A 15,988-nucleotide genomic window follows, 5' to 3' on the forward strand; every position below is an offset into this window, starting at 1 on the left:
GGGACGCTGCCACAGCATGGCTTGCCAAGTGCTTCCACGTCTGCACCCGGGATCCGAACCGGCGAACCCCGGGCTGCCGAGAAGCAGAACGTGCGCACTTAACCACTGCAACACCCGGCTGGCCCCCACAACCACATTTTAAATTAGGGGATTCCTGCGGAGCCCATGGATGGGCTTTCAGGGAAAGGGACCCATGACCGCTGGCAGACTATCTACGAAAGTGTGCTCTGTGGGTTGGTGCTGGTGGGGGGATGGGGGGTATCGGCAAAAGACATACAATCTTCTGTAGAAGAAGAATAAATTTCCTGATTCTCAGGTGAGCCCGTGTGTCAAAAAGAATCACACAGGGCAATAGAAACAAAATTAACAGAATCTCCATCGGTGTACCTATGAGCATTTCTCTTTCCACGTAAGAACTAAATACACGTCGTCACTCCTACGAGCATATGGACTTGAACGAAGTTTCCCCTTTTTTTTTAATCGCAAGACTCTCATGCTGACAACAGAAAATGGAAGGACAGGCAAAACTAATGAAGAATTAAGCATTGCTGGTTTGGAACCAGTATTTTGTGGATTAGGGATAGTTGTCTGAGGTACTGTGAAGTTTTGTGTCCACTCAGTTAACCAGCTAGACGTCTCCATCAGGAGACCTGACTGAACGCTGAGTGAGAGCCGGGCCGGCTCTGCAGCATACCTGTGTGTTCTGCTTAGGGATCCGTAACAAGAGCGCCAGTGCGCTGAAATCGAAGGTTTCATCTAAGGCCACAAGTGCACCGTGAACGCCACTCTCCACCAGATTGTTTGCATATTCTTTAAGACCAATTGAGACGATCCAGCAAATCACTCGATCGTTGCTCCACACAAGCACGTCTACAGGTGAACAGAAACAATTAGAACGGCGTCTGCACAAAGCTGCCTTCATCATGCACACCTGTAACAGCACACAGAAGGTGGGCAGGCAACCGCTGCTGCATTTAGAGGTCACGCCTCAGCCCTCCTCCATCAAAGGGAAACTGTCCCACTAGAACTCATGCTGCCAAAGAACCCAAGAGCAATGAAGTTCTTACGGACATTTATTTTCCAGAGAACAGAAAATGAGGAGGATCCAGGGTCAGAAACCAGAAGGACAGAGAAGAAGCTGAATGCCCACCAGGCACGAGCGCGCTTCCTCTACAGCCTTCAGAGTTTCTGAAACACTTTCTTTTCGTCAGAGAAGGAGTTGGCGCCCTGCTCGATTCAACACAAATCTCTCATTTGTAATCTTGAAGCTTGTTTCCTTGAAGCCTTTTTTGTTGTCTCATTTTAAAAAGAGAGAAACTTAAAGATGCTCTCCAGCATATCAGAGACTGGGGGGAAGATCTTACACCACACGAAGTGATCCATTATTAAATTCGCTCTAGTAGAGATCTAAAAATAGCCACTCCATGAAAATATCTCCGGATGCTCACCAATCACTTCCAAAGACAACTTTTGTCAACTATAAAAAGATTTAAAACAGATACAGAAAACAGACAAAACTGATTTACCCATTTTATTTCCAATGCCCTTTTATACTATACACACACAAACACTATTTATATAGTATAAAATATATGCACTACATATATAGTATAAAGTGTGTATATATATATAGTATAAAAGCTGGCTTACGGTTTTTCTTGTGATTCACATTAGCTCAATCATGACCAGACTATCCTTTAAACGGGCTGTGTCCTCAACCAGTTTTGTCTTCAGTTTCTTTCTCTGTAAAACCTGGGGAAGAAGACAGCACTCACACGCACGGGGTTGTGGGAAGGATTAAACAATTAACCTCTGAAAGTGCTTCGAGTTCTTAAGTCTTACCTATTATTATGACTGTTGTTAGTGATTTCTTTATTCTGAAAATTCTGGGAGATTTTACTTTGAGCTTAATCGTTAACGTCTTACTTAAAAGCAGACTATTGTAGTCGATGCTTTCGAGGCATGCCGGGTGAGAGGCTCCCATTGCATCTCCCCACCTGCGCTCTCACTGAGCCGCCTCTGCCATCGTCCCCTGCTAAGGAGCTCCTCCTCCACCTCCAAGGCCCAGCTGAACCAGCGCCTCTGTGCTGCCCCCTGAGCCCTGGAGGCAGAGCCACAGGGCTCCATCTGTGCTCCTGAAGCCCTCTGATAAGTGGCTAGAGCAGAATCGCCACACTGGAGTCCAGTGAGCCGATAGCAGAGTCCTGCCCGTCTGTGCCCTGCTGTTACCCAGCAGTGTGGCACGGGGTGGCATTTCTGAGTGAAGGAGTACACACGTCAGAACAAGTCACAGGAGGAGTGTTCCCCTTGAGACGGTTCGCGCAGACTGACGTAAGCACAAGAAAGCAGGCACAGGTGCTGTGCCTCAGAGGAGGACCGTGCTTCCTCCCAGAGCTGCAGGGCGTGGTGGCGCACCCTGGTGGTAAGTCACGAGCTGCCCCACAGCACAGCCACACACAGACAGGTGCTGTGGTGCTGCGGCCAGGGAGCGAACCTGGGCCGCTGAGTGCTGGGGGCCAGACTTGAACCACCAGGCCATGAGAGGAGGGTCTTCAAAGCACTCATCTCCAACCCTCCCTCCTCTGTAAGGATGCCAGACTAGTTTTCTCCACTTAACAAATTTCCTAATATTTTTAAAAATGGGAAATCACTAACCCACAGCCAGCATCATACTCAACGGGGAAAAACTGAGCGCCATCCCCCTGAGAACAGGAACAAGACAAGGGAGCCCACTCCCACCACTCTTACTGAACATAGTACTGCAGGTTTGGGCCAGAGCAATTAGGCAAGAAAAAGAAAGAAAAGGAATCCAAATTGGCAGTGAAGAAGTGTAACTCTCACTGTTTGCAGACGACATGATTTTATATAGAGAAAACCCTAAAGAAGCCATGGCGGGGCCGGCTCGGTGGCTGAGTGGCTAAGTTCACGCGCTCCGCTGAGGCAGCCCAGGGTTCGGATCCTGGGCACGGACATGGCACCGCTCATCAGGCCACGTTGAGACGGCGTCCCACATCCCACAACTAGAAAGACATGCAACTAAGATATGCAGCTATGTACCAGGGGGGTTTGGGAAATAAAGCAGAAAAAAAAAAAAAAAAAAGATTGGCAACAGTTGTTAGCCTAGGTGCCAATCTTTAAAAAAAAAAAAAAAAAGAAGCCATGGGAAAACTATTAGAAATAAACATCTACAGCAAAGTTGCAGGATACAAAGTCTACTTACAAAAATCAGTTGCATTTCTCTACTCTAATAACAAACTAACAGAACGAGAACTCAAGAATAGAATACCATTTACAATCGCAACAAAGAGAATAAAATATCTAGAAATAGGGGTGACGTCAGCAACATGGCAGCGTGAGCTCACCCAGGACTCTCTCCCCTCCAAATTACAAGTAAAAAGAGCAACTGCTTTCCAACCAAAAAAAAAAAAATCCCAATAACAGAAATCCTCACAGACCCACAGCAGCCAAACGACGGAAGGCGGAGAGGCTGGAGCCGCCCTCGGAGGAGCTGGAACGGGGTCTTCGCTCCCTCCCCTAGAGACTGGGATCGCTGCCGTGGGTGTGAGAAGGAGCAGGGGAGGGGCCGTGCATTGGGAGATTGTGCAGGACTCCCACCGCTGGAGCACCGGAAACCCTCTAACAGGGGACAGCTTTCGCGTGGGGGAACCCCAGCAAGCCAGGGCCCTGGGAGACCAGAGAGCGAGAGCTGTGCCAATCCAGGTCGGCATGAGAGAAAGTGTCCCTCCTCCCTCAACCCATGCTGGGCGCCACCATCGTGGCTGAAGGCGCAGGGCTCAGAACCAAGGCTCTCGACCCCCATCTAGTGGCGACAGGCTGTACCTGCAACCAAATAACAGCATCATGCGCAAAAACCTCTCCTCTACCATCCAGCAATTTATAAAAGTTCCAGTCCAAAAGGAAAACAATAAAAACACAGAATTATGTCCTGAGGGCTTGGAAATGGGTAAAGTAAGTGAAGAGGAGTTCAAAATAGCTATCCTCAAAATACTCAATGAGGTAAAGGGAAATATAGAGAAACAAGTCAACAAGTTCTGGAGTTACTTCACAAAAGAGATTGAAATTATAAAGAAGAATCAATTAGAAACACTAGAGACGAAAAACTCAATGGACCAGATAAAACAGAATACAGATTCCCTGAATGCCCGTGTAGACACCATAGAGGAGCAAACTAGCATAATCAAAGACAGGCTGAATGGCTCCAGACAGAGGAAGAAAGACAACTAAGAATTAAAAAAACTGGAGAAAAGCTCAGAGAAATAGCTGACTCAATGAGAAAATGCAACTTAAGAATCATCGGAATTCCTGAGGGCGTGGAAAAGGAAAATGGAGCAGAAAGTGTGCTCAACGAAATCAGAGAAGAGAACTTCCCAAATCTAGGGATTGAGAGAGAAATGTGTGTGGAGGAAGCTTTCAGATCTCCTACATTTGTCAATGTAAAAAGACCTACTGCAAGGTACATAGTAGTAAAAATGGCAAAAATGAAGGACAGAGAAAGAATACTCAGGGCAGCAAGGCAGAAGAAAAGAACCTACAAAGGAACCCCTATCAGACCTTCAGCGGATTTCTCGACAGAAACCTTACAAGCTAGGAGAGATTGGAGTGACATATTTAAAGGATAAAAATCTTCAGCCAAGAATACTCTATCCAGGAAAAATATCCTTCAGATAGGAGGGAGAAATTAAATCTTTTCCAGACAAACAAAAGCTAAGGGACTTCGTAGTCACAGGACCTTCACTACAAGAAATCCTCAAGAAGGCTCTCATACCTGAAAAAAGAAAAAAAGGGAGTAAGGGGTCACAAAACACAGAGTAGGGAGACAAATAGACAGAAGCTAAATAGGATAGCAAATATTCAACTATAGCATTAGGATAAAGGGAAGGAAATCACCAAAGCAAAGATAATCTTATCACTCTAACCACAAACTCACAACACAAGTTGGAATAAGAGATGAAAATAATAATTTCGGAGGGGAGGAGGAAAGGGACTGAAACAATCTAGGCTAAGGAAGTAAGAGACCACCAGAAAATGGACTATGTTATACACGAGATTCTGAATACAAACTTCAGGGTAGCCACTAAACTGAAAAACAGAACAGAAACATAAAACATAAATAAGGAAAAATCTAAGAAACCCAGCCTAAGAAACTGCAGAAGTCAATGGGTAGGCTAAAACACACAGGACAAGAAACAAAGGAGACACAGGAAAACCGGAAAACGAGCAACAGAATGACAGCATTCAGCCCTCATGCATCAATACTCACCCTCAACGTAAACGGATTGAACTCGCCAATAAAAAGACACAGAGTGGCAAAATAGATTAAAGAACGAGATCCAACAATTTGTTGCCTCCAGGAAACACACCTCAGCTCCAAGGACAAACACAGGCTCAGAGTGAAGGGGTGGAAGACAACACTCCAAGCCAATAGCAAACAAAAGAAAGCAGGGGTCGCAATGCTTATATCAGACAAAACAGACTTCAAGATAAGGCAGGTAAAGAGAGACATAGAGGGCCAATATATAATGATCAGAGGGACACTTCATCAAGAAGAAATAACGCTTATAAATATCTATGCCCCCAACACAGGAGCACCAAAGTTCATAAAGTAACTATTAACAAACCTAAAAGAAGATATCAAAAATAACACAAAAATAGTAGGGGACCTCAACACCACACTCACATCAATGGATAGATCATCCAGACAGGAAATCAACAGAGAAACAGTGGAGCTAAACGAAAAGCTAAAACAGTGGGACTTCATAGATACATATAGAATGCTTCATCCAAAAACAGCAGAATACACATTCTTCTCAAGCGTGCATGGAACATTCTCAAGGATAGACCATAGGTTGGGAAACAAGGCAAGCCTCTACAAATTTAAAAAAATTGAAATAATAACGAGCATCTTCTCTGATCATAATGTTATAAGGCTAGAAATTAATTACAAGGAAGAAGCTGAGAAAGGCACAAGGATGTGGAGACTAAACAATACGCTATTGAACAAGCAATGGATCATGGAAGAAATTAAAGAAGAAATCCAAAAATACCTGGAGACAAATGAAAATGATAGCATGCTATACCAACTCATATGGGATGCAGCAAAAGCTCTATTAAGAGGAAAATTCATCGCCATTCAGGGACATCTTAACAAACCAGAAAATCAGCAATCTTAAACTACACCTAACTGAATTAGAGAAAGAAGAACAAACAAAGCCAAAAGTCAGCAGAAGGAGAGAAATAATAAAAATCAGAGCAGAAATAAATGGTATTGAAACAAAAAAGGCAGTAGAAAGGATTAATGAAACAAAGAGCTTGTTCTTTGAGAAGGTAAATAAAATTGACAAACTCCTAGCCAGACTTACAAAGAAAAAAAGAGAGAAAGCTCAAATCAACAAAATCAGAAATGAAAGAGGAGAAATAACAACAGACTCCACAGAAATACAATGGATTATAAGAGAATACTACGCAAAAACTATATGCCAGCAAAATGGATAACCTACAGGAAATGGATAAATTCTTGGACTCCTACAATCTCCCAAAGCTCACTCAAGAAGGAGGAGACAATCTGAACAGACCAGTCACAAGCAAAGAGACTGAAACAGCCATCAAAAGCACCCAAAGAATAAACCCCCAGGACCAGATGGCTTTCCTGGGGAATTTTACCAAACTTTCAGAGAGGATTTAATACCTATCCTTTTCAAGCTATTCCAAAAAATTAGGGAGGATGGAACACTTCCTAACACATTCTACGAGGCCAACATCATGCTGATACCAAAGCCTGACAAGGACAGCACGAAAAAGAACTACAGGCCAATATCGCTGATGAACACAGATGCAAAAATTCTCAACAAAATTTTGGCAACCAGAATACAGTAATTCATCAAAAGGATCCTACATCATGATCAGGTGGGATTCATACCAGGGACACAGGGATGGTTCAGCATCCGCAAATCAATGTGATACACCACATCAACAAACTGAGGAATAAAAACCACATGATCATCTCAATAGATGCAGAGAAAGCATTTGACAAGATCCAACAGCCATTTATGACAAAAACTCAACAAAATGGGGATAGACGGGAACTACCTCAACACAATAAAGGCCATAGATGACAAACCCACAGCCAACATCGTACTCAATGGGCAAAAACTGAGCACCATCCCCCTGAGAACCGGAACGAGACAAGGATGCCCTCTATCACCACTCTTATTCAGCATAGTACTGGAGGTCCTGGCCAGAGCAATCAGGCAAGAAAAAGGAATAAAAGGAATCCAAATAGGGGCGGAAGAAGTGAAACTCTCGCTATTTGCAGACGACGTGATCTTATACATAGAAAACCCCAAAGAATCCATTGGAAAACTTTTAGAAGTAATCAACAACTACAGCAAAGTGGCAGGATATAAAATCAATTTACATAAATCAGTAGCATTTCTATACTCTAATAACAAACTAACAGAAAAAGAACTCAAGAACACAATACCATTCATAATCGCAACAAAAAGAACATACCTCAGGGTGAATTTAACTAAGGAAGTGAAAGACCTATACAATGAAAATTACAAGGCTTTTCTGAAAGAAATGGATGACGACATAAAGAGATGGAAAGACATTCCATGCACATGGATTGGAAGAATAAACACAGTTAAAATATCCACTCTACCTAAAGCAATCTACAGATTCAACGCCATCCCAATCAGAATCCCAATGACATCTTTACAGAAATAGAACAAAGAATCCTAAAATTCATATGGGACAACAAAAGACCCTGAATTGCTAAAGCAATCCTGAGAAAGAAGAACAAAGCTGGAGGCATCACAATCCCTGACTTCAAAACATACCACAAAGCTACACTAATCAAAACAGCATGGTACTGGTACAAAAACAGGTGCACAGATCCATGGAACAGAACTGAAAGCGCAGAAATAAAACCACACATCTATGGACAGCTAATCTTCAACAAAGGAGCTGAGGGCCTACAATGGAGAAAAGAAAGTCTCTTCAACAAACGGCGCTGGGAAAACTGGAAAGCCACATGTAAAAGAATGAAAATTGGACCATTCTTTTTCACCATTCACCAAAATGAACTCAAAATGGATCAAAGACCTAAAGGTAAGACCTGAAACCATAAGGCTTCTAGAAGAAAATATAGGAAGTACACTCTTTGACATCAGTATTAAAGGGATCTTTTCGGACACCATGTCTTCTCAGAGAAGGGAAACAACAGAAAGAATAAACAAATGGGACTTCAACAGACAAAAGCGGTTCTTCAAGGCAAGGGAAAACAGGAGTGAAACCAAAAAAACAACCCACTAACTGGGAAAAAACATTTCCAAGTAATACATCTGACAAAGGCTTAATATCCATAACAGATGAAGAACTCACACAACTCAACAACAAAAAATTAAACAACCCGATCAAAAAATGGACAGGAGACATGAACAGACATTTCTCCCAAGAAGATATACGGATGGCCAATAGGCACATGAAAAGACGCTCATCATCGCTGATCATCAGGGAAGTGCAAATCAAAACTACACTAAGATATTACCTTACACCCATTAGAGTGACAAAAATAACTGAAACAAATAGTGATAAATGTTGGAGAGGTTGTGGAGAAAAAGGAACCCTCATACACTGCTGGCGGGAATGCAAACTGGTGCAGCCACTATGGAAAACAGCATGGAGATTCCTCAAAAAATTAAAAATAGAACTACCATACGATCCAGCCATCCCACTACTGGGTATCTATCCAAAGAGCTTGAAGTCAGCAATTCCAAAAGTCCTATGCACCCCAATGTTCACTGCAGCATTATTTACAATAGCCAAGACATGGAAGCAACCTAAGTGCCCATCAACAGATGACTGGATAAAGAAGATGTGGTACATATATACAATGGAATACTACTCAGCCGTAAAAAAGAACAAAATCGTCCCATTTGCAACAACATGGATGGACCTTGAGGGAATTATGTTAAGTGAAATAAGACAGATAGACAAGACAATCTCTGTGTGACTCCACTCCTATGAGGAATTTAAACCTGTGGGCAAAGAGAACAGATTAGTGGCTACCAGGGGAAGGGGGGGTGGGGGGTGGGCACAAAGGGTGAAGGGTTGCACCTACAACACGACTGACAGACAATAATACATAACTGAAATTTCACAAGATTGTAACCTATCATTAACTCAATAAAAATTTTTTTAAAAAATAAAATAAAGTAAAAAATCTCACAACATGAAAAAAAAAATACCCAGGAATAAATTTAATAGGGGGAGGGTGAAAGGGGTGATTAAGCACACGTGTGTGGTGATGGCTTGTAATTAGTCTTTGGGTGGTGAACATGATGGAATCTACATAGAATTTGAAACATGCTATGATGTACATCTGAAAGTTATATAATGTTATAATCAAATGTTACTGCGATAAAAAAATAAAAAATAAAAAGATCTATACAAGGAAAACTATAAGACATCACTGAAAGAAATCAATAATGACAAAAGAAATGGGAAGATATTCCATGCACATGGATTTGGAAGAATAAGCATAGTTAAAATGTCCATTCTAGGGGCCGGCCCGGTGGTGCAGCGGTTAAGTGCGCACGTTCTGCTTCTCAGCAGCCCGGGGTCCACCGGTTCGGATCCTGGGTGCGGACGGGGCACTGCTTGGCAAAAGCCATGCTGTGGAAGGCGTCCCACATACAAAGTAGAGGAAGATGGGCATGGATGTTAGCTCAGGGCCAGTCTTTCTCAGCAAAAAGAAGAGGATTGGCAGTAGTTAGCTCAGGGCTGATCTTCCTAAAAGAAAAAAAAAAAGTCCATTCTACCTAAAGCAATCTATAGATTCACTGGAATCCCAATCAGAATCCCAATGACATTCTTCATAGAACAAAGAATCTTAAAATTCACATGGGTCAACAAAAGACCCTGAATAGCCAAAGCAATCCTGAGAAAGAACAACAAAGCTGGAGCATCACAGTGCCTGACTTCAAAACGTACTACAGACCCATAGTGATCAAAACAGCATGGTACTGGTAGAAAAACAGGCACACAGATCAATGGAAGAGAACCGAAAGCCCAGAAATAAAACCACACATCTACAGACAGCTAATCTTCGGCAAAGGAGCTAAGAATATACAATGGAGAAAGGAAAGCCTCTTCAATAAATGGTGCTGGGAAAACTGGACAGCCACATGCAAAACAACGAAAGTAGACCACTACCTTTCTCCATACACAAAAATAGACTCAAAATGGACCAGAGACTTGAAGGTAAGAGCTGAAACCATAAAACTTCTGGAAGAAAATACAGGCAGTCCACTCTTTGACATCACACTTAAAAGGATCTTACTGAATACCATGTCTACCCAGACAAGGAAAACAAAAGAAAAAAAGAAACAAGTGGGACTTCATCAGACTAAAGAGCTTCTGGAAGTCAAAGGAAATCAAGATTAAAATGAAAAAACAACCCACCAAATGGGAGAAAATATTTGCAAATCATATATCCGACAAGGAGTTAATCTCCATAATATAGAAACAACTCACACAAATGAACAACAAAAAAAACAAACAACCCAATCAAAAAGTAGGCAGAGGATACGAACAGACATTTTTCCAAAGAAGATAGCTGGATGGCCAATAGGCACATGAAAAGATGCTCAACATCACTAACCATCAGGGAAATGCAAATCAAAACTACATTTAGGGGCCGGGGCCGTGGCCGAGTGGTTAAGTTCGCATGCCCCGCTTTAGAGGCCCAGGGTTTCGCTGGTTCAGATCCTGGGTGGAGATATGGCACCGCTCATCAAGCCATGCTGAGGTGGCACCCCACATAGCACAGACAGAAGGACGTGCAACTGGAGGATACAACTATGTACTGGCAGGCTTTGGGGAGAAGAAGAAGGGGAAAAAAGAAAAAAAAGATTGGCAACAGATGTTAGCTCAGGTGCCCGTCTTTAAAAAAAAACCTAAAAAGCAAAAAACTACACTTAGATATCTTACACCCATTAGAATGGCTATAATCACCAAGACAAAAAACAACAAGCGTTGGAGAGGTTGTAGAGAAAAGGGAACCCTCATCCACTGCTGGTGGGAATGCAAACTGGTGCAGCCACTGCAGAAAACAGTACGGAGATTTCTCAAAAAATTAAAAATAGAAATTCCATACAACCCAGCTAACCCACTACTGGGTATTTATCAAAAAAAACTGAAATCCACAATTCAAAGAGACTTATGTACCCCATGTTCATGGCAGCATTATTCACAATAGCTAAGATGTGGAAGCAGCCCAAGTGCCCATCGACGGATGATTGGATAAAGAGTATGGGGTATATAAATACACAATGGAATACTACTCAGCCATAAAAAAAAAGATGTAATCGTCCCATTCGCAACCACATGGATGGACCTTGAGGGCATCCTGTGAAGCGAAATAAGCCAAATGGAGAAAGACAAACACTGGATGATTTCACTCCTATGTAGAAGATAATCAAACTTACGGACAAAGAGAACAATTTAGTGGTTACAAGGGGCAAGGGGTGTGGAAGGTGGCCACAAGGGGCGAAGCGGCACACTCACATGGTGTCTGACAAATATTAATGTACAACTGAAATTTCACAATGCTATAAACTATTATGACCACAATAAAAAAAATATTTTTTTTAATTTAAAGAAACTAGGAAATCACTTAGGCTGCTAATAGACTGGGAAGCAGAAATACGCTAAATCAATTAAACGTAATGTACTAGCCTTTTATTTCATTCTGGCTTTCTTCTCTTTTTCTTTCCAGTTCTTTTCGGTCATAATTCAGCCTTCGCAGGCACATAATTCCACACTGGAAGCTCTTTCTATTTACAAAAAAAAAAACAAAATTACAGATGGAAACAGTCAAAAGCCTCCTAGCCAACGAGCAGGAACTGTGTGCAACGACTGACCTGTGGAAGCTGTCCGCCATCTTCAGCTGCCCGCGCAGGTCCTTCTTGGTGAGATAGGCCAGCATGCGCGCGTCCACCAGGCACTCCATGAAGTAGCTGCGGTATTGCGGGAGGCCCAGGCTGGGCAGCCACTCGTTCCCGATCCAATCATGGTTCATGTCCCCGTAGGCGAGCGTCTGCTTTCAACAAGCAAGTACGATCAGTTCAGGAAAAAGAACACCCAAGAGGTCACAAGGGCAGTTTAAATAATCTTTAAACTGGATTTTTAACCTATTACATATCCTTAAAGCTTAAATGAATGACAACACTGTTCTTTATCATTTCAAAATAATTTGATCTCCTATGTACTACCTTTTAAATTTGTCAGTAGAATTTTAACAGAAGGTATTATACCACTGAAAACCTATGACTCATTCGTGTTTATAAATTTAACCTATTTCCCCAACCACAATAAAAATGTAGCTGATAACACATGATCTTTCTGAAGTAATTTTTGTGTATAATACTATAACAACAAAGAATGATCACGACTCATGAACAAGTTTGAAGGATCAATCCAACTGTACACAAAAATATCTGTGGCTGGTTTTAATTTTAACACTTTGTTTTCCAAATTTCCTCAACAAAAAATCTGTTAATTTCAAAATCCGTGTAAAAAGTGAACTGAAGGGGCCAGCCCCGTGGCTGAGTGGTTACGTTGGCACACTCCGCTTCAGCAGCCCAGGGTTTCACCGGTTTGCATCCTGGGCCTGGATATGACACTGCTCATCAAGCCATGTTGAGGTGGCGTCCCACATGCCCCAACTAGAAGGACCCACAACTAAAAACATACAATTACATACCAGGGGACTTTGGGGAGAAAAAGGAAAAATAAAATCTTAAAAAAAAAGTGAACCGAAAAATAGTTTTAAAAGAAGAGAGAAGCAAGACAACAACTGACAGAACTGAAAGGAGAAACAGAAAAATCCACAGTTACAGTCACAAGACCTCAACCCTCCTCTGACTCAGTCACTGATTGAACAAAGAAGCCAAAACAGGCAGACAGACCCCCTCAGTAAGGATCCAGAAGCCTTAAACAACACTATTGACCAGCTTGACCTAAGTGACGTTTCGTGGAACACCCCACCCAATAATAGCAGAATACGTTCATTTCAAGTGCGTATGGGATTCTCCAAGACAAATCTCAACAGATCTAAAGGGACTGAAATCATACAAACTATGTTCTCTGAGCTCAACAGAATTAAATTAGAAATCAATAATAAAAAGATATCTAGAAAATTCTCAAGTATTTGGAAATTAGCATACGGCTAAATAACCCATGTGCCAAAGAAGAAAACAAGAGAAATGGGAAAATATTTCTAACTGAATGAAAGTGAAACACAATCTATTCAAAAATTGTAGGACATGGCTAAAGCAGTGTCTTGAGGGAAATTTATAGTATTAAACACTTATGTCGTAAATGAAGGAAGGTCTCAAAACAACAATGTAAGATTCTACCTTAAAAAACTTGAAAAAGAAGAACAAATGAAATCCACAGCAAGCAGAAGGAAGAAAATAAAAGAGCAGAAATCAATGAAACAGAAACAAGAAAAATAAAACTATGAAACTAAAATCTGGTTCTTCATAAAGATCAGTAAAATTGACTAAGCCCTAGACAGAGTGACTAAGAAAAAAGAAAAGACGTACATTACCAATATCAAGAATGAAAGAGGGGACACACTATAGGACATAGACACTGAAAGGGAAAACTGTGAACAACTGTAAGCAACTTAGATAAAATGGGCAAAAGACATCATCTATGAGAGCAACTCATAAGAAAGAGATAAGTTGTATCTTATCAGGACTCAAATTTGCAGTTATAAACTTTCTCTCACATACACATAAAATCTTTACCTTAAATGTCTTCACTGGTGAATCTTACCAAATATTTATGGAAAAAATAACAATTCTACACTATTATTCCAAAAAAATGGAGAAGAAATGCCTAACTCATCCTATGAAGCCAGCACTATCCTGATACCAAAACCAGACAAACACATTACAAGAAAACTACAGACCAGTATCTCTCATAGACACAGATGCAAAATTCCTCGACAAAATATGAGCAAATTAAATCAATAATAAATTAAAAGAATAAGCTATCACGACAAGTGAGGTTCATCCTACGAACATAAGGTTGGGTCAACACTTGAAAAATCAATGACATTCATCCTATCAATGGATTCAAAAGAAATACCACTATATCATCTCAAAAGATGCAGAAAAGGCATTTGACAAAATTCATCATTCATTTATGGAAATCTCAGCAATCTAGCAATGGAAGAAAACGGCCTCAACCTGATAAGGGGCATCTACAGCAAACACAGGGCTGACATCACACTTAACGGTAGAAAGACAATGTATTCTTCCTGAGATCAGGAACAAAGGGTCTGCTCTCACTAATTTTATTCAGCGCTGCGGTGGAACTCCTAGCCACGGTAACAAGGCAAGAAAAAGAAATCAAAAGCATAGGAATTGGAAAAAAAAAACCTGTCTTTATTTGCAGATGACCTGATTAGCAACATAGAAAATGCACCTACAAACTGGCTGTGAGAACTACAGCGAGCTTAGCAAAGCGGCAGGACACAAGGCCAGGACACAAACACGAGCTGTGCTTCTAAATACTAGAAGTGAACTGGAAACTGAAATTTACAAAATGCCATTCACAATGTCATCAAAGTCATGAAATCCTTAGGGATAAATCTAACAGAACACAGCCAAGCTTTGTACAATGAGAAATAAGCACACACATTATATGTATCTACAGACATATCCAAAAAAGGCACTCGCTGCCCCTCTGTCCGAGACCAGCTGCGCCCGCAGGCCTTCTGCAGTCCCATCACGGAATCCCTGGACACAGTCCCTCTCAACTACCACCGTTCTCTGCCTTGAAAACACGGCCTCTGGTCTAATTTATCACTTACACCAACCAAGCTGGAAGAAATGACTCACACTCCAACAAGAATGCTCAAATTCAAACAGAAAAAAACATTTTCACTATTTTCTCTAAGCAACCATGAGTGGGAAAAACATCAAACATTTTCGGGAAATCATCACACTGTCATGTTTTTCACTCTTTCAAACCTTACTCTCATCTCATATGCCTGAGACTTACGCATGAGCATCTGGTCTCATTTCCTTGCCTGTGATTACGTATTCTTAAATGGGCACACAACGCAAAGATTTCTAAATAAGAGAATTCCATGGAAGCGGAACCCTCCTCCTTTTTGTTTACTCATCATACACTCTAGTCACACTTCTTAAGTGGTCAGCGTCAGATAACGTAGGTCAGCGACTGAGGATCAGGCCCAGTCCAGGGAGCCCTCCATCTCCCGGGCCGCCATCAGAGCCTTCTGAAAAAGCCCTTGACACGGATCTCCATCATCGGACAACACCTGGGCCAGAAGAGGCAGCCACTGCCCAGGGCCTGCTAATCCACCACTGAAATGATCACAAACACACTTCTGTGATCTCTGTAAACTGTGAGGGCCGGCGGCAGGGACTGTGGCTGTCCCGCTCACTCCTGTGTCTGCAGCAAGCAGCACAGCCTCCCACAGACAGCCCACATGTGCCACTTGCTAAATGAAGGCACCCACGGCTCTCACCACACCTTGATGCTTTCTTCCCGAGGGCCCGAGGAAACCTTGAACGTCCTCTCGGCTTCAGAGCTGGCCACGAGGTAAGGGCACAGGAGAGGAACACTGTGTGACCGCGGCCCTCAGCAGACCGGGCGGCCTCACAGAGCCCAGGAAGCCTCTTCACTCCTCTCATCTAGGGGAGGCGACAGCGAGAGCAGCTCTTGCTTACTAGGAACACTGAGTGTTGGCTAACTCTGCTGCCGCGGGCACAGCTCACCCGTGTTTGTATTTCTACTGCAGAGAGCAAACATTCCGCTTATTTAATTTATACCTCGTGCCCCAGACACAGGGAATTTCCTACTCAAGTGCTGACAAAGTTCTGCTTCCTAGTGTGAAATACACCGACATTTAAGTAATTACAAAATG

General features: G+C 42.2%; 1 protein-coding gene across 16 annotated transcripts in view; it reads right to left on the reverse strand.

Annotated features, from left to right (window-relative positions):
• LOC138916657 (liprin-alpha-1-like) overlaps window positions 1–15,988 on the reverse strand; it is a 102,171-nt gene that overhangs the window by 6,220 nt on the left and 79,963 nt on the right. For 13 of the 16 annotated variants that reach the window (XR_011423961.1, XM_070229723.1, XM_070229716.1 and 10 more), the window contains 3 exons: window positions 11,946–12,121; window positions 11,761–11,858; window positions 695–870 (listed from right to left, as the gene is read on the reverse strand). Coding sequence is in view for 12 of the 16 variants with exons in the window: in XM_070229723.1 (XP_070085824.1) it covers window positions 695–870; window positions 11,761–11,858; window positions 11,946–12,121 (450 nt within the window). In the remaining 4 variants the exon portion in view is untranslated. Of the gene's footprint in view, window positions 1–694; window positions 1,478–1,650; window positions 1,753–11,760; window positions 11,859–11,945; window positions 12,122–15,988 lie in introns of those variants that run through there. The other 3 variants (XR_011423960.1, XR_011423958.1, XR_011423959.1) reach the window with 2 other exon arrangements.

The sequence above is a fragment of the Equus caballus genome, chromosome 12, assembly GCF_041296265.1.
Source record: "Equus caballus isolate H_3958 breed thoroughbred chromosome 12, TB-T2T, whole genome shotgun sequence".
Taxonomy (NCBI): Eukaryota; Metazoa; Chordata; class Mammalia; order Perissodactyla; family Equidae; genus Equus; species Equus caballus.